The sequence below is a fragment of the Bos grunniens genome, chromosome 23 (genome assembly GCF_055505025.1).
Source record: "Bos grunniens cultivar Pamir isolate PY7600 chromosome 23, Bosgru_T2T1.0, whole genome shotgun sequence".
Lineage (NCBI taxonomy): Eukaryota > Metazoa > Chordata > Mammalia > Artiodactyla > Bovidae > Bos > Bos grunniens.
Genome location: NC_141187.1, coordinates 17,153,087 through 17,170,875, shown reverse-complemented (window position 1 = coordinate 17,170,875; position 17,789 = coordinate 17,153,087). Strand labels below are relative to the sequence as shown.

At 52.5% G+C, this 17,789-nt stretch overlaps 1 protein-coding gene across 1 annotated transcript in view; it reads left to right on the top strand.

Annotated features, from left to right (window-relative positions):
- Nucleotides 1-17,789, top strand: part of C23H6orf132 (chromosome 23 C6orf132 homolog) — a 35,845-nt gene that overhangs the window by 5,445 nt on the left and 12,611 nt on the right. The window contains exon 2 of the mRNA XM_086371626.1: nt 5,607-5,713. Within this exon, the coding sequence (XP_086227752.1) occupies nt 5,607-5,713 (107 nt within the window). The remainder of the gene's footprint in view (nt 1-5,606; nt 5,714-17,789) is intronic.

Sequence of the window (17,789 nt, the reverse complement as noted above, 5' to 3'; positions counted from 1 at the left end):
TGCCTGTTTGTTATGCTCCTCCTCCCCCAGTCCCCAACCCTGAGGCTCCTCCCCACCGTGGTCTCCCCTCCCCTATTCTGTGGCTCTCCCAGCCCAGCCCAACTCCACCTTCCGCGTCCCCTCTGCCCTTGGACAAAGGCTTCTCTCTGGCACCCTGGGTCAGACCTGCTGAGACTTGCTGGGACACACCAGCCTTTTCAGGTTCCTGTCATGTGGCCCTGTTAATTAGCAAGGAAGGGCCTCATCAGCCGTTTGTGGGTTACATTCACATGGGGCCCCCTAGCTTCGTCCCTGAAAGTCTGGGGCTCCAGCCAAGTGACAAGGATCCCATGCCCTACCTCGGTGAGGTGGAGGTTGGGGCCTGTTTTGGGGTTCTGGGTTACTCTGGTCAAGGTAACAAACTCTCCCAGCTGGAAACCCCACCCTTTTTAAGCACCTGGAATTTTTTATTAAAAAACATAATATTTATTTATTTATTTTTGGCTGTGCTGGGTCTTCGTCGCTGACTTTCCTCTAGTTGCAGTGTACGGGTTTCTCATTGCGGTGGCTTCTCTTGCTCTGGAGCACAGACTCCAGGCCACGCAGGTTCGGTAGTTGCAGTATGAGGGCTCAGTAGTTCCGGCTGCCCGGCTCTAGAGCACAGGCTTAGTTGCTCCACGACATGTGGGATCTTCCCGGATCAGGGATCGAACCTCTGTCCCCGGCATCTGCAGGCAGATTCTTTACCACTGAGCCACCAGAGAAGCCCCAAGCACCTGGAATTTGATGAGACCCGTGGCCAGTGCTCGTGGGTTCATGTGGGGGCTCCTGGCAAATTGGGACCCCGCACTGTCACCCCAGCCTTCCTCTCAGCTCTGCTAGCTTTTTTCTCTCCCTTGATTTTGGGAGGCTTCTCCCTAAAAGATCCCCATTTGGCGGAGGGGAAACCCAGCCTGAGCAAGTGCTCAGAGTCCTCGAGTGCTACCCGGAGGAGCTGGGGCATGACCTCAGATCTGATTCCCGGATGCATTTGTCTCCTCCAGACCTCACCAACACTTCAAGCTCACTGGAGAGGAGCAAAGGGATGTCGAATCCCTGCTGTGCTGGCCAGAGGGAATTGGATTCTAGAGTCGGGTTGCCTGGACTTGAATCCTGGCCTCTTTTTCTCACCAGCTGTGGGACCCTGGGCCGGGGACTTAACTTCTCTGAGCCTCAGTTTCCTCATCTGGCAATTGAGGATAGTAAAAGTGCCTCCCACACAGGTGTGTGAAGAGGGATGTAAAGAGAGCTTAGAATGGTCCTAGCTCATAATACTGTGTATCAGGTATCACACAGTTACATAAAAAAATTACGTATCACACAGTTACCAAAAAAATTATTTTGTTTGGCTGTGCCAGGGCTTAGTCGCAGCACACTCTTAGTTGCGGCATATGGGATCGAGTTTCTACCCAGGGATCGAACCCGGGCCCCCTGCATTGGGTGCCTGGAGTCTTGGCCACTGGGCCACCGGGCAAGTCCCAGACAGTTACATTTTTATCATTCATTTCCTCTCTAGTTTGGACCTATCTAGGATTTGAGGAAGGAGCTAAATAACTGTCCTGGACTTCAGCCTCCATGGAGACCCATGGGCAGCTTTGGGGCTGGGGAGGAAGAGCATTTTGTCAGGCTTTCAACCCTGAGCTCTGTGAGGAAAGAAGGCCCAGTGAGAGGTTCCTCCTTTTGGGGTGAAGCAGAAAGGAAGGGCTGGGAGTGAGGCAGCCATGGGTACCCTGTCCTCAGCTCCCCCAGAGCTGGCGGTTCCACCCTCCACATAACACACACGCACACACACACACACACACCCCGCGCCAAACCGAGAAAACTAGGTCAGCCTATTTGGGGAGAGGCAGTAAGCCATGTGCCATGTGTAGGGCACCCCCTTATTTGAGCCTGGAGCCCAGCACTGCAAGGGGGTACCCCGTTTGGGCCCTGGCACCACTGCTGCTCTGAGACTTTGGGCCAGCACCCCTCACCAGCCATTCTGGGCCTCAGTCTCCCCATTGGCACAGAGGGCAGCCCCAAGGGTCCAGACTCTAGAATTCTCCCTGACAAGGGAGCAAAGGGCCACCCGCCTTCTGGTGGCTCTGCCCCATTGGGTAGAGTTGTCCAGCCTCCTCTCTGTCAGCAGCTTTATCTCCTGACTTCATCTCCCTCAAGAGGCCCTCCTTTATCTCCTCTATTGAGGAGGGCGCTTCCCAGAAAGTTATTCTAGTGTCCCTGAGACTGATCCCAGCAGAGTTCATTTACTTCTGCAGGAAAATCCCCAAAGTTTGATTCTATTGTCTTTCTCTTTATTTTGGACCTTGACCTTGAGGCTCAGAAAGCCCCAGCCCTGACCTTGAACTCTCGGGCATCCCAGCTTATGGCAGCGGTCACACTGACCCCGCTTGCTGGTGTAACTTGACCAGCTGGGAACTGTGCCCGGGTATGAGGGGCCCAGGAAAGTGTATCAGGTTCTAGACACACCTCTTTTTCTTTTCTTTTTTCCCCCTTGAAATAACATACATTTAATATCTCATAGTTCTGTAGATCAGAAGTCTGATCTCACTGGACTAAAATTAAAATGTCAGCAACACTTTGTTCTTTTCTGGAGGTTCTAGCGGAGAATGTTTTCTCTCCTTTTCCACCTTCTGCCTGCACTCCCTGGCTCACGGCCCCTTCCATCTTCAGAGCTGGCAACGGCCAGCTGAGTTTTTCACACATCACACCACTTTGCCTCTGCTTCCCTCATCATATTTCCTTCCCTGAATCCCAGCCACACCTCTTAGAACTGGGAAAGCAACTTGAATTTCCAAGAGGTGCTCCCGTGGAAGGGAGTCACCTGGGCCTTCCACGCCTGTCTCTACCAGAGCTGCTCCCTTTCCACAGGTATTCTAGAGAACAATCATATTCTTAGAAAGGGTTCCCCAGTTCAAAATAACCACAAACCAACCGACAACAGTGCCTCAGAAGATGGGCTGAGTCATGGAATCTGTGGGCTTCCCAGGTTGCTCAGAGGTAAAGAACCCTGCTGCTAATGCTGGAGACATAAGAGACGCAGGTTTGATTCCTGTATTGAGAAGATCCCCTGGAGGAGGAAATGGCAACCCACTCCAGCATTTTCGGACAGAGGAGTCCATGATGTTGAAAGCAGTCAGACACAACTGAGTGACTGAGCATGCATGAAAGATGCTTAGAAGCGTGCCTGGCCCATTACAAGTGTCCAATAAATTCTACCTGGTATTATATTATTACTGCTATTATAGTGATCAGCTTGCCAGGTTGCTTGCTTCTAAAACTCCTGTGCTTAGTCAGCTCAGTCATGTCTGACTCTTTGCAACTCCATGGACTGTAGCCCACCAAGCTCCTCTGTCTATGGGGATTCTCCAGGCAAGAATATTAGAGTGGGTTGACATGCCCTCCTCCAGGGGATCTTCCCAACCCAGGGATTGAACCCAGGTCTCCCTCATTGCAAGTGGATTCTTCACTGTTTGAGTCACCAAGGAAGCCCAAAAATACTGGAGTGGCTAGCCTATCCCTTCTCCAGGGGATCTTCCCTACCCAGGAATTGAACCAGGGTCTACTGCATCACTGGTGGATTCTTTACCAGCTAAGCTACCAGGGAACCTCTAAAACTCCTTGGTACACAATAATAGTAACTATTAATATTGTGGTAACTCAACTGCAGAGAGGATGCTCCCTTGACCCCAACACTGGTACAGATTTAAATGAAATAGTGAGAGGGAGGGGAGCATGCCTGGGTTAGTCCCCACCCTACCCCATGTCCTAATAAGGGGCCAGGCAGCCATGGACCTGGCTGCCAGGTCAGATCTAGGTCCTTGGTTTCAAAGCCCTGTCTAGAGAATGTCCTCAGAAACCCTGGTGTCAACACGCTGGTGAGACATTAGAGCCAGTGAGAACTGGGTGGGCTTTAGTGTTAGTGGTTGGAGGTGTGGTTATCTCTACTATTCTTGTTTCTGATTGGGCCAAATCTACACTCTTACAACCTCCTTCTCCCTCCCCACCCACCCCCTGGCATCTTGGTCTCCAGGCCCAGGCGTGGAGCCTGGCAGCCACACTGGGAAATCGGGTTTGCCCGGAGTGTATGGGACAGGGCAGTGCTGGGAACTGGAATTTCCGGGGACGAGGGGAAAGCTTGCCATGTTGGTCCCTCAGAAAGGTGGAGAATCTGGAATGTGCCAGCCAGCTCTCTGCCTGGTAGGGCAACACACAAAGGTTTCTGGGTCCCATTTCTAAGATGCCCCCTGGAGCCTCCATGTCATATTCAAGGCCCTCTATGTCAGATCTGTAAACTTGTAATTTCCTCCTAAAGTCACATACAAGAGGAAAATTAATCACCATTCATCCAATGGTGATTAATAGTTTCAGTTAGTAGGATACTAGTTTCAGTTAGTAGGATACTAGTTCATGGAATTTTGACTTTTCTCCTCTGTCCTCCCTGGCTAAAGAGGAAGTCCCCCATGTCCCATAAATGGAGAAAGTCCTCCTTGCTCATGGCCCATGTAATAGGAGGTCTGCAGTGACTCCTGCCTCTTGGAGGTGACAGTGTGAATCTGGGGCAGGATGGGAAATTCCCATCCATGTGTGCTAAGAGTCATGAGGGCGATTGGTTGAGAAAATGTGACTAGCGTCTCACTCCCTCCCACTCCTGTAGAAACAACCCAGAGCACAGGGCTAGCAACTAGAGGAAGAGAAATGTTCTGTATCATCTTTCTACAGGGGACAGAACCACATTTGCTGGCCCCATCATTGCTCCCATTGTACAGATGAGAAAACTGAGATCCAGACTGGTTATATGACATGGCAAGTCCATGGCAGAGCTGGGATCTGTATTAAATCAGGTGAACCCTACTGTCCTATTCTTTCTGCTCTGCCCTCAAGGACACCTCAAATGGAGCCATGACCCCCAATCATTCATGGTTTGGGGGCTAAGGAAATCTTGGGTTAAGGACTTCCCTGGTAGTCCAGTGGCTAAGACTGCACTCCCAATGCAGGGGGCCTGGGTTCAATTCCTGGTCAGGGAACTAGATCCCACATGCTGTAACTAAGAGTTTGTATGCTGCAACTAAGACCCGGCACAGCCAAATAAATAAACAAATAAAAGAGATCTCAGGTTAGCAGAGTCCAGAAGGTGGGTGCTGAGCCACTGGGTGGCCTCATCTGCTCTACTAGTTTCAGATTAGAAATTCAAACACTTGAGAGAAAACAGCTTGTTTTCTTCCCTCTCTCAGAGATAAGCATTAGCTGGGGCCTTGGCCAAGCTCTCAGCGCCCCCAAAGGAGGGTCTTGTGGGAGTGAAGGCTCAGATCCCGCAGTGGGTGGATCAGGAGACAGATGGCAGCTGGGGGCCGAAAGCCCCAGGAGACCCCGAGAAATCACCCCTGGAGTCCCTCGCAGTGCTGATTCCGGTGGCCCCATCAGCGCACGTCCACCTGTAGGATCTTGTCATGAAGAGGCGCCTGGCAGGGCCAAGCAGGGGCCACCAAGGGGTTGGTTGTCCTTACTGGGAACTGCAGGGCAGACTAAACTCAGTCGGCCCCCATGCCCTTGATCCCCAGTCATGGTTTCCCCCGTCTTGTCTCCTCTAGATGGGATCTATTATGGAGACAACCGGTTTGACACTGTGAGTGAGTCGGGAACCGCCACGCTGAAAGCTCGGCCAAGAGTCCGGCCCCTGCTCACCTTTCTTCCGCTGGTGAGTACGTTCTGCCCTGAGGTCAGAGGGTCTGCTCTGGGCGGGCCACCTGGGCTGCCACAGAGAAGGCGGCCCCACCTGCCCTGGTCCAAGTGGTCATCAGCCTCACCCTCTGTCCATCCTCTTCCTTCCTGATGCCAACTGAGGGTGGCTACTGGGAGGAGGCATGGCTCACGACAGGAAGGCTGAGATTAGGGATGTCAGCTCCTTTGAGTCGAAACCTAAGGAGGGGTTATGGGGAACTTGAGTGCAGAAGCAACGCAGCAGTGGGTACCTCCAGCTCAATGGGATTCCTATTTTACACTCACCGGGGGCTGCCTGCTCCATGCCAGGCCTCGCATAGGATGCTGGGATTCAGAGATGATTGACCCAGGATTGCTCAAGGAACCCTCTGCCCAGTATAGGGGATAAATCAGTAAAGAGACTGTTAATACATAGACCAGAGCAGGAGCAGCCTACCTAGCCACAGGGATTGGTCAAGGAAGGCTTCTTGGAAGAGGTGACACCGGAACTGTCTCAAAGGTCAAATAGCAGTGACCCTTGGGAGAAGAGCATGTGGACTGCTTTATTTGTGGGTCTGAAACTGCCAGAAACCAAACACTCCCTTCTGGAGCCTGTGATTGGGCTTTTGTTCTCTGACAAGGGAAAGAGACTCAAAACAACCTCCCCGTGACTGGTTCTATTTACTGTGACGAGAGCTCTGGCTTTTCCAAGACAGCCTAGGCCTGTGCTGTCCAATAGAAATACAATGCAAGCGTCAGGTATAACTATTATTTCTAGTAGCAACATGAATAAGAAATAGGTAAAATTAGTCCAGAGATGATCATTTCAACATTTAACCAGCGTAGAAGGTACGACTGAGATGTTTTACATTCTTTCACACTAAGTCATCAAAGTCTAGCGTGTCGCACTTCGAGCACACATCCTGCTTCTGAGCAGTGACATTTCAAGGGCTCAGTAGCCACTTGTGGTCAGTGGCTACCATATACAACAGCCCAGATTTAGACCTAAACAGCCAGCCTCATAAATTCTAGGTTCATTACCATCTGTGAGACCTGGGTCCCAGTTGGGACAGTGACACGGGGGTCACAGCATCTCATGCTTCCATGAGGCTCTGTTCTGCCTCAGCTCAAAAGGCACCAAATCGTGATCTGAGTTTTCAGGGGCCCATTAGACCTCACAGCACCCAACACCTTGGTCCCCCCACCCACAAATTCTGCCCAGCACTGCCTGGCACAACCACCTCCCTCGCACCATCGTCAATTTTTTTCTGGTTGTTCAGCCTCGCCACAGACCTGAGATTCTAGATGGGAGAGACTGAATCTTACATTCTCCTTGCTGTGTCCCCAAGGCCTGTATGTGGAGGGCTGAGCATACAGACCGCTGGGCATACGGCTTTAATTTATTTTCCACTTACAAAAGCAATTCACGGACATCGCAGACAAATACAGAAAGTACAACACCACCAGTGAAAAGGTATAAAGCAGATGAGTCCACTCCTCACTGTTTCCAGAGATGCATAAAACTGTTTCCAGGGTTACCGCACCCATATATGCAGATGAAACAGTTTTGAGATTGTCTGTCACTAGAGGTGAATTTGATTCTCTCCCTTCATCTACCGCATACTCAGAATTACAGCAGTGGGCACCCAGGGCTGACACACCCGTGCCCACTGTGGTTGATAAAATATTGAAATAAATGGCTGTTGCCCCTTGAGTGGCTGTTGGTCTCTTAGCTCCTCTCTCAGGTCTGCACCAGCAAGTAAAGCATTAATGAGGCATAACTGAGTTTGTTCTGATTGGTCAGCATCCTGTATCCCTGCCTCTACCCACCCATGCACTTTGGACCACTTGATTAACAGCACAGGTCCATACCTTTCTGCCCTCCTCCCTTCTGGTTTGGGTCCTCTGGTTTGGTTCTGATCTGGGCCCACCAGGGCCTGACTGGGAGTGCTGCACAGGGTTAGGGGCTGCTGGCTGGTACTGGCTTGGGAACAGTCCTTCAGGGCAAGCCTCAGACCCAGTCCCAGGAGATGGGGGCTTCTCCCCAGCAGACTCACAGCCCCTCACTGGTGAGGACGAGGGAATGAACACACCATGAATCCACAACTGAAAGGGACCTCGTGGGGTCCACACCAGCCTCCCTAGACGCTGGCAGGAACTGAACCCAGAAAGGGAAGGTCATTCCATGCCTTCAGTGCCAACTGTGCAGCTGGCGTGGTCCTAGCCAACAGCAGGGCCATGAGATCGTGACTGACTCGTGGGGGGCCCTTCCTGTGTGTCAGGCACCATCCCAAGTGCCTAGCATGTGTTAACTGAACTGATAGAGAAGCTGAAGGTCAGGATGGGGAAGTAACTTGGTCAAGGACAGGCAGCTCATAAGTGGCAGAGCTGGGGTTTGTAGCCAGGCTCCCGGGTCCAAGTTCTATTGGGCCATCCTACCTGCCCTTCCACCCACGACCTAGAAGCTTTTCCTTCTTCCCTCCCAACATCAGCCTGCAGAACCACCTGCATCTCCTGTGTCTGCCTCTCTGCACTCCTGCCTGGCCTTTTGGGGATCACACACCCCTCTGAGACCATGCTGAGGCTGTGGGCCACATCCGCACGATCTTGCTTACAATTCCAACACAGGGATCTCAGGCCCCAGAAGCCCACCTATGATGCACCTCGAGATTAGGAGCCCTGAGCCTGGCCGCTTGTGTCCTGGGGACTTGTTTTGCTCCTGACTCAGGTCCTAAGATACAAAGCAGCTCCAGCATCTGGGTTATGGGGAACCCATCTCCTCTGCCTTAGGCTCTGGACTGGGGCCTCTGCTTTCCCCTTGCTGGGACAGAAGGCCAGGAGAATGAGAGGCAGGAGGACAGAACTGCAGGTTCACACGCAGACGTGCACACCCTGCCCCCAGCCCCACCCCCAAGCCAGGTTGGCTGGGGAGCTGGGCTGTGACACCGCCTCACAGCTGGGCCTCGCCCCTCCCTGTCCTGCCTTCCCACACTCAGGGGGCACCTCCCAGGCCTGACCCTGGGGCAGGGGAGGTGCCAGGCTGCAGTGCCCATGACAGGCCCATGCTCTTCCTTGAGTGCCAGCCAGGCCGGGCCGTCTTCTGAGCACACAGTTGCTCCCATGACCCCTCATGAGCCCCCCGTGGGATGGTGTGAGAGGGGAGGGCAAGATGAGGAGGGGACAGGCGTGGCTGGCGCTTCTGCTTCCTTCCTAGACCTTCCTTGCCTATTGAGGTGAAAGTTCAAAGGATGGAGAAATATTCTGGCCTACTCCATACTTTCCCAAGCAGCTGGCCGCCAAAGGCCAGTTACGAGAAGGACCCTGGGATCTCTCGGTGACTGGGATGGGCTCTGGATTGATCCTTGGGTGACCAGTCCCAGCTCTGCCTCTGGGCCATGAGGCCCTTCCTCTCCCGGGGCCTCTGGCTCCTCACCCATCAGCAGGGTTACATGGGATGGTCTGCAAAGGTCCCCTCAGCTGTGACTTTCTGTGTTCAAATAACTCACTAACAGAGGGGCAGGAAGTGGGGTCAGCTCTCTGGAGGCCCCCAGAGATGCCAGGCCCTCTGAAAAGGAGGCCCTCTAGCCACCAGGGCTTCCCCGACCCCACCCTGCCCCAACTTCCTGCTCTGAGAACTCCAAGGAGCTGGATTAGCATGGCAAACTTCAAAACTGGGGGTGGGGGGTGGGCACGGACCTTGGTGAGCATTGGAATAAGAAAACTGAAGCCCAGGGAGGGGGGATGCATGCAACTCCCTCAGCTCCTAGGCAGAGACAGACCCCAAGCCCAGGTCTTCTCCCAATTCCCATCTACACCACCATGGATGGGCCTGGGCTAAGTCTGGGAAGGGGCCTTTCTCCCCACTTCCTTCTCCCTCCAAGGGGAAGCTCGGCCCAGAATTCAAGCCAGAGTCTGTCCCTAGCTTCTCAGAGCTGAGACGGTAGGACGGCTGGTGGTGGGAAGGGCAAACTTGTCTCTGGGGCTGCCTCTGGCCCTACCCCAGTCTGAACCCGACCATCTCCAGGGCAGTGCATATGAGGAATTGAAAAAGAAATGCCAATGAGGCAAATATGGGGAAACTGGCTGGACAGGTCCCCCAGGGTGCCTCGGGCGGTGAGAGCTCCCTGGGTCACCCCACCCTCTGAGTCAGGCAGGGCTGGCAGGGCCTGGGGAGATGTCAGGCTGGGCTCCGGGCAGGAAGCCTGACTGTTTGGAGGCCCACCCTCTACTCAGCAGAGATGCAGCCCGAGTCAGCTGGATTTCTCCTTTCCACCCTTCCTCTCTATCCCCATCCCCAGGAGCTGTCTTGGAAGCCAAGGCCCAGGCTCCCTTTGGGGTTGGCGCTCCTTTGGGTGAGCTGGGGAGTGCGGTCGGTCATGATTGGCTTTTGAGTGATTCTCTTGGCTGATGTTAGCTGGCAGGGCTCTTGGGTAGGGGAGCTCCAGGTGTTCCTGTGGGAGTGGGTGTCGGAAGCCTGCAGCCAGTGAACAGATGGAGCACCCTTTCCCCGCCGAAGCCACCCTGCCTCTGCCCACCTGGCTCTTCTTCCACAGGGAGGGCCTCAGCCTGAACCCCCAAAGCCCAGCATACACCCTCATCCTCACCACATATGACTGCCCCTTGGCCACCAATGGGACTTCCCAGGTGGTGCTAGTGGTAAAGAACTCGCCTGCCAACGCAGGAGACGTAAGAGACACGGGTTCTATATCCCTGGGTCGGGAAGATCCCTGCAGGAAGAAATAGCAACCCACTCCAGTATTCTCGCCTGGAAAATCCTATGGACAAAAGAGCCTGGCAGGCTATAGTCCATAGGGTTGTAGAGTCGGACATGACTGAAGTGATTTAGCACACACACTTGGCCACCCTGTGGGTTCAGGGATTTGTGCCCCCCACTCAGGCTGCCTTCAGAAGGACTGATTGGGAAAGAAGCTCTAGAAGTGACCTGAAGTGTCAAAGTGTTACTTGCTTCAGTTGTGTCCAACTCCTTCTGACCCCGTGGACTGCAGCCTGCTGGGCTCCTCTGTCCGTGGGGATTCTCTAGGCAAGAATACTGCAGTGGGTTGCCATTTTCTTCTGCAGTGGATCTTCCCAACCCAGGGATTGAAACTGGATCTCCTGCATTGCAGTTCTTTACCACTGAGGCACCAGAAGAGGCCTAAGGGCCATTTGAATGGAGGATTCTAGGGACCTTGGTGTCTGGAGCAAGGTCAGGAAGGGGGCGGGGTGGGCTCTTAGGGCTTGTCTCCTTGACCCCATGGACTCCTTGCCCTGCAGGGCAACAGAGCACAGCCCGCTACAGATGAGAGAGATCCTGGGGTGGCAGGTCGGTCCAGAGTAAGACAGCATTGTTGGTGGAATTCGTCCCCCAGGAAGGAGGCATGAGCTTCAGCAGAGGGCAGGGGCTGGGGCAAGGAAGTCCTGGAGCTCTTTTTATATTAAAAAAAATTTTTTTTCCTAAGGTTATTTTTTTTTACATGGACCATTTTTTTAAAAGTCTTTATTGAATTGTTACAGTATTGCTTCTGTTCTATTTTGGGGTTTTGACAAGGCATGTGGGGTCTTAGCTCCCCATCCGGGGATCAAACTCACACCCCCTGCACTGGAAGGTGAAGTCTTGACCACTGGACCACCAGGAAGGTCCTGGAGCTCTTGATTTTAAATGCTCACTGGGTCCCCCAAAGCCGGGAAACAACCGCCAGGGCTTCACCCAGCTGGGGACGCTGGGTGCCGGGAGGGGTTTCCTTGTGGCCCTCACTCCGGGGGCCCGTCCCCCTGCTCCCCAGCCTTCCGCAGTGTTCCCAACCATTCCCGGCTCTGATTCTGACTCAGGGTCACCTCCCTCACCCCCCGAGCTCTGCACCGCCCCCTGAGGTGCCCCAGCCAGGCTCCTGGAGGAATCTGTGAGGAAGTTTGCATTCCATAGTGTGTCACTAAGGCTCTGAGCTGGCTCGCACTCAAGGTCAACTGTGTGTAGCCCGTTGGCCCAACCCTTGTGACCCACCCTTGGGGTTGGCCTGCGATCTGAGGAACCCCAGGTATGAGGATGTGTGTCCCGGCCCAGGGAGGGCAAGGGGACTGGGCTGAGGCCATCGGTGGGGTGAGGCTATCCCCCAGATCCTTGGTGGTGCATCAGGGGGCTAGTGGTGGGCTCTGACTCCCTATAACTTTAAGGGGGAGACAACCTCAGTCCTCAAATAGTGAATGCTTTCCTCCCCTCCTCTTTTCTGCTTTCTTTCCTCCTTCTCTTTAACTCTGAAATATTTGTGGTCAAAAGGGCAGTAGGGGATTCCCGGTGACCTGGCCCTGACTTCGGGGAAGCACCCATCTATCTCTTCAAGCCCAACCAGACAGACACTTCCCAGGAGTCCCTCCCAGAACAGAGTATCCATGGACTCGGGCCACTGCTCACCCACTGAGCCTTGTTAGGACCTGAGGGGTGGGGGCCCGGAGAGATGCCCGCTCCTTGAGTGCTTCTCTGTGGGATCTCTTTAGGTGTGGGGAGGCCTCTGATGTCACAGCAAACCCACAGAGGTGGGATCAACCCCATCTTACAGATGAGAAAACTGAACCTCAAAAGGCAAGAAGGGGGCACACTTCCTGACCACGGAGTGTGTGATTCTATCTTTGAGACGATGGAGTTAAATTAAGATTGCCAGAGTGGTCTGCTGCTGCTGCTGCTAAGTCGCTTCAGTTGTGTCCGACTCTGTGCAACCCCATGGACTGCAGCCTACCAGGCTTCTCCGTCCATGGGATTCTCCAGGCGAGAACACTGAAGTGGGTTGCCATTTCCTTCTCCAATGCATGAAAGTGGAAAGTGAAAGTGAAGTCGCTCAGTCATGTCCGACTCTTAGCGACCCCATGGACTGCAGCCTACCAGGCGGGATTTCCCAGGCAACAGTACTGGAGTGGGGTGCCATTGCCTTCTCCAGTGTGGTCTACCCACCTACAAAATCCATGCTTTTCTTCTTTTTTTAAGTATTCATTTATTTGGCTGCACTGGGTCTTAGGGACAGCACACAGGATCTTCACTGCATCATGCAGCATCTTCACTGCATTACGCAGGAACTGGTGTGGCAACACCTGGACTCTCTAGTTGTGGTTCACAGGCTTAGTTGCTATGCAGCATGGAGGATCTTAGTTCCCCAACCAGAGATCGAACCCACACCCCTCGAATTGCACAGTGGATTTTGACCCACTGGAGCAGCAGGGAAGTAAGTCCCATGCTCTTCTTGATTACAAGAACTTAAAAAACAAAAACAAAAAACTACGGATTGTGTGTGTGTATTTTTTAATTGTGAAGGAAACAGAAGTTCATTGTTCAGAACTGAAAATAGAGACAAGTATAAGGAAGGAAATATATATAAATATTCTCAGAATGGCATTTCCGTCCCTAGGCTCCCTGCCAGCTAATCATTGCCGGGTGACCTTTCAGTATACAAGGCTGTGATGGGGCTGCTTGACTGAGCTGGGGAGTGGGCAAGGTGACGGGGATCTTAGCTTCTGGGTGTTGTCCGGGTGTGGGTTCGGGAAGGGCTGAGGCCCAGCTTCAGGGGGAATGCCCCACCTGGACTCTGCCCCAGGCATTGAGCAAGGCTGCTGTTGCGGAGTGGGGGTGGCCTGGCTGAGGATGGAGGCACCAAGAGGCTGCCCCAGCAGAGGGGCTCAGATGCTCATTTGCATGTTCTTGGTCATTTCCCTTGCCCACCGGGTGGCCACACCCTGTCCCTTGATGTGGGGCCACTGTCCTTTAAGGGCCAGACACGTCTCCCTCCTGAGTCTGCTTGAGGGGTACGCCAGCCCCTGCAGGCAGCCCCCTGGGGCGTGGGGTCTGTGATTTTCCCAGGGCAAGCGTGCTGAGGGTGGGGCAGCCCTTGGCTGACTGCGGCAGTCACAGGCCCACGTTGGAGCCAGAGGTGACCTCAGGCCCAGTCCTGCCCGCTTGGCCTCGCCCTGTGACTCCTGGAAAAGCAGCTTCACAGACTCCTCCCTCCCCCCTCCTCTCCCTTCCTCTTCCCCTGCCCCTCCTTGTTCCGCTGCCCCCCTCACCCCAAGAACTCTCCCGAGACAAAGGCGGAGGTCTGTCTCAACACCTGGTCGTGGAAGTGTGGCCTCCGGTGTTTAGGCCGCTGCCCACATGGCACAGGTGAGCTGAGCACAGGTGGGACTTATGGGCCGGGACTCACAGAACGCCAGGCTGGAGATGATCCTAAAGAGCGTTCACAGGAGGGAGGGAAGGAGGCCCTTTGTTCCCAGTTAATTGGTGGTGGGTCTGGCGCCAGAACACAGACTTTACACCTCCCTGTCCTGTGTTCCTGCCACCTCTCATTCATTCATCCAGCCTTCTTCACTCATCCAACTCTCACTGAATTGCCCTGTCTGTGCCAGGTGGGGCAAAAAGAATCAGCCATCCCCCTACCCACAGACAGGCTGGGCTGGGCCAGCAGAGACCAGGGCCACCTGCAACAGGCCTCGTTTATGCTGGAGGAGAAGGCAATGGCACCCCACTCCAGTACTCTTGCCTGGAAAATCCCATGGGCAAAGGAGCCTGGTAGGGTGCAGTCCATGGGGTCGATAAGAGTCAGACACGACTGAGTGACTTCACTTTCACTTTTCACTTTCATGCATTGGAGAAGGAAATGGCAACCCACTCCAGTGTTCTTGCCTGGAGAATCCCAGGGACGGGGGACCCTGGTGGGCTGCCGTCTATGGGGTCGCACAGAGTCGGACACGACTGACGCGACTTAGCAGCAGCAGCATGCTGGAGGAAAAGTGTGAGTGTGAATAGTGGCAAAGAGGGCAGGCTCCGAGTTCCAGTATCGTCGCTGCTGTTTATTAGCTCTATGACCTTGGGCGATGTACTCAGCCTCTCTGTGCCTCTGTTTCATCTTCTATACAATAAAAACAACAACCTACCTCTTAGGGTTACTACGACGATTAACTAGGTTGCTACATGTGAAGTACTCAGAACAGTGCCTAGCGCATAGTAGGCACCTAATAAATGTCAGGTATCAGAATGCACACACAGGGTGAGGAACACACTGAGAAGAGAAATGAACTCGGGCTGAGGTTGCCAAGGAGAGCTTCGTGGAGGAGGGGTATTTAATCTAGGGTTTAAAGGATAGGTAGGAGTTAGCTGGACAAAGAAGGGCATCTAAGAATAAGAGCCAAAGTTAAAGGAGATAATTAATAAGGATCTACTGTACAGCACAGGGAACTCTTCTCAATACTCTGTAATGACCCATATGGGAATAGAATTTTAAAAAGTGGATATAGCTATATGCATAACTGATTGATTTTATCGTACAGCAGAAACTAACACATTTTAAATCTACTATACTCTAATTAAAAAAAAGAGCAAAGCAAGATTTGGGAGGTCTGAGAGTATGTGGGAGTGAATCTCAAGCAGCTGCAGTGATTCTGCACGGTGGGGGAGAGAAGTAGAGCCAAATCATTTAGGGGCTTTTTCAAGCTATAGATTCACCCCCAGAACCTCCAAATACTCCCTCCAAGGAGTGGTCTGTCTGCCGTACTGAAGATCCCTGCTGCAGGGAGCCCATTTGCTCTTGAGTGAGGCAGGTCTCCAGGGACACTGGTGGAAAAACACGAGAACCACTAACTGGAGCCCAGAGTTTGTGGAGTGGGTGGGAGAATGTGGCGGGAGCTATGGACAGGACAGCTTATGAAAAGTCTAGAACGCCATGCGAAGGCATTTGGGTGTCATCCTCCGGACCGACAGAAGGACGCTGAACAGGGAAGGGACCTGCTCTGGGATGCATTTTATTTCTTTCTTTCTTTTTTAAAAAATATTTATTTATTTTTCGTTGCATTGGGTCTTAATTGTGACTCCAGGGCTTCTCTCTAGTTGGGACATGGGAGCTCAGCAGTTGTGGCCCCCGGGCTTAGTTGCTCCGAATCAGGTGGGATCTTAGTTCCCCAACCAGGGACTGAATCTGTGTCCCCTGCATTGGGAGGCAGAGTCTTAACCACTGGACCACCAGGGAACTCCCTGAGATGCATTTTAGAAAGAACATCCTGGCATCAGGCTTAAAAAATGGGGTGAGGCAGAAGCCAGGGAGATGATAGCAGTAGTCTGTCTGTCTGGGTAAGAGACAGTGAGGACTGAAGGAGGGCCAAGCTTTCGGGGTAGCAGGAAGGGAGGGACACAGGATGTGCCTGGCAGAGCCAGGTGAAAAGCTGGGGGTGTGGGTGACGGGTAGATGCTTGGAAAGACAGTGATACCTAACTAGCTATGAGTTCTTAGGCAAGTCACCTAACCTCTCTGCCTCAGTTTGCTCATCTGTAAAGGGAGGTGTAATAACACCGATCGCATCTCATGTTGTGAAAAGTAAATGAATTAAGAGATGGAAGACAGAGCACGTGGTACAGATGGATGTGAGAGTTGGACTGTGAAGAAGGCTGAGCGCCAAAGAATTGATGCTTTTCAACTGTGGTGTTGGAGAAGACTCTTGAGAGTCCCTTGGACTGCAAGGAGATCCAACCAGTCCATTCTGAAGGAGATCAGCCTTGAGATTTCTTTGGAAGGAATGATGCTAAAGCTGAAACTCCAGTACTTTGGCCACCTCATGTGAAGAGTTGACTCATTGGAAAAGACTCTGATGCTGGGAGGGATTGGGGGCAGGAGGAGAAGGGGACGACAGAGGATGAGATGGCTGGATGGCATCACTGACTCGATGGACATGAGTCTGAGTGAACTCCGGGAGTTGGTGAGGGAGGCTTGGTGTGCTGCGATTCATGGGGTCGCAAAGAGTCGAACTGAACTGAACTGAACTGAGCAGCTGTTATGGTTATGGTTAAGGTCGGGAATATTAGAAACAAGAGAAAGAAGTGAGATGCTGATGTCTGTCCAGTGGATGGGTAAGCTCTAAGTCTCCCTCAAGACTTTCTTTCTTGGTGTTCTTGTTCTTTTGTTTGCCGGAGTGTGTGCCAAGTCGCTTCAGTCGTGTCCGACTCTTTGTGACCCTATGGACTGTAGCCCATCAGGTTCTTCTGTCCCTGAGGTTCTTCAGGCGAGAATACTGGCGTGGTTGCTGTGCCCTCCTCCAGGGGATCTTCCTGACCTGGGACTGCACTCTCCTGTCTTAAGTCTCTTGCATTGGCAGGCAGGTTCTTTACCACTAGCGCCACCTGGGAAGCCCTTGGTCTTTTGTTTGCTGTGTTTTAACTTTTTAAATTGTTAAGATACATAACATACAATTTACCATTTTAACCATTTTTAAATGGACCATTCAAGGGTATTAAGTAACTCTTTCTTTTTAACCAACCCTAATGTGCAGAGCAATTGCAGGAATAGTACAAAGGACTCCCTAGCACCGCCACCTAGATTCACCACATTGTGCTCCATTTGCTTAATTTGCTCTCCTTCTCTTGTTATTTACACATTGTTTCTTCCCAAATGTTAAAGAGTAATTTGAGACATCGGATCCCTTTATTCCTACTTACCTATTCATAACATTGTAAATCAATTATAATGCAATTAGTAAAAAACCAAAACCTTCCTCTTCAAAAAAAAAAAAAATCGTACATACTATGCGTGTGCTATGTAAGCACAGACATTCTCTGCACAACTAGCAAATTCAGGAATTTAATATTGATACGATACTATTACCTGATATACCTTTTACATTCAATCATCGCTGATTAAGACCCTTTTACAGCACAGCCTTCCCCCATCGCAGGATCACACATCGCATTGAGATGTACCTCCAGCCCCTCTTCCAAAGGAGGCTTCACCTCAGTCCTCTGAGGCTAAGGGAGGCAGGTGAGGAAGTTCACTCCCCATGGAGATGGATGCTGTTCACACCTGTGCATTTGCACACTGAACTCTGTCACCACCCAAGCCAGGGCACTGGATGCCAGCTCCCTGGGTCCCCGTGTTGAGAGGGGAGTGACGTACCTTCCAGGTCTGTTTTACTAGCACTTGCATTAAAATGAGTTTGTATTTGCCTTCCTCAGTCCACGCTGGTGGAAGGGACAGCTAGCCCAGGCAGGTGGGAGGGGAAGAAGCAGGGCCAGCTGGGGCTTGGGGCTGCGTTCATTTCAGTATTGGGGGCTCC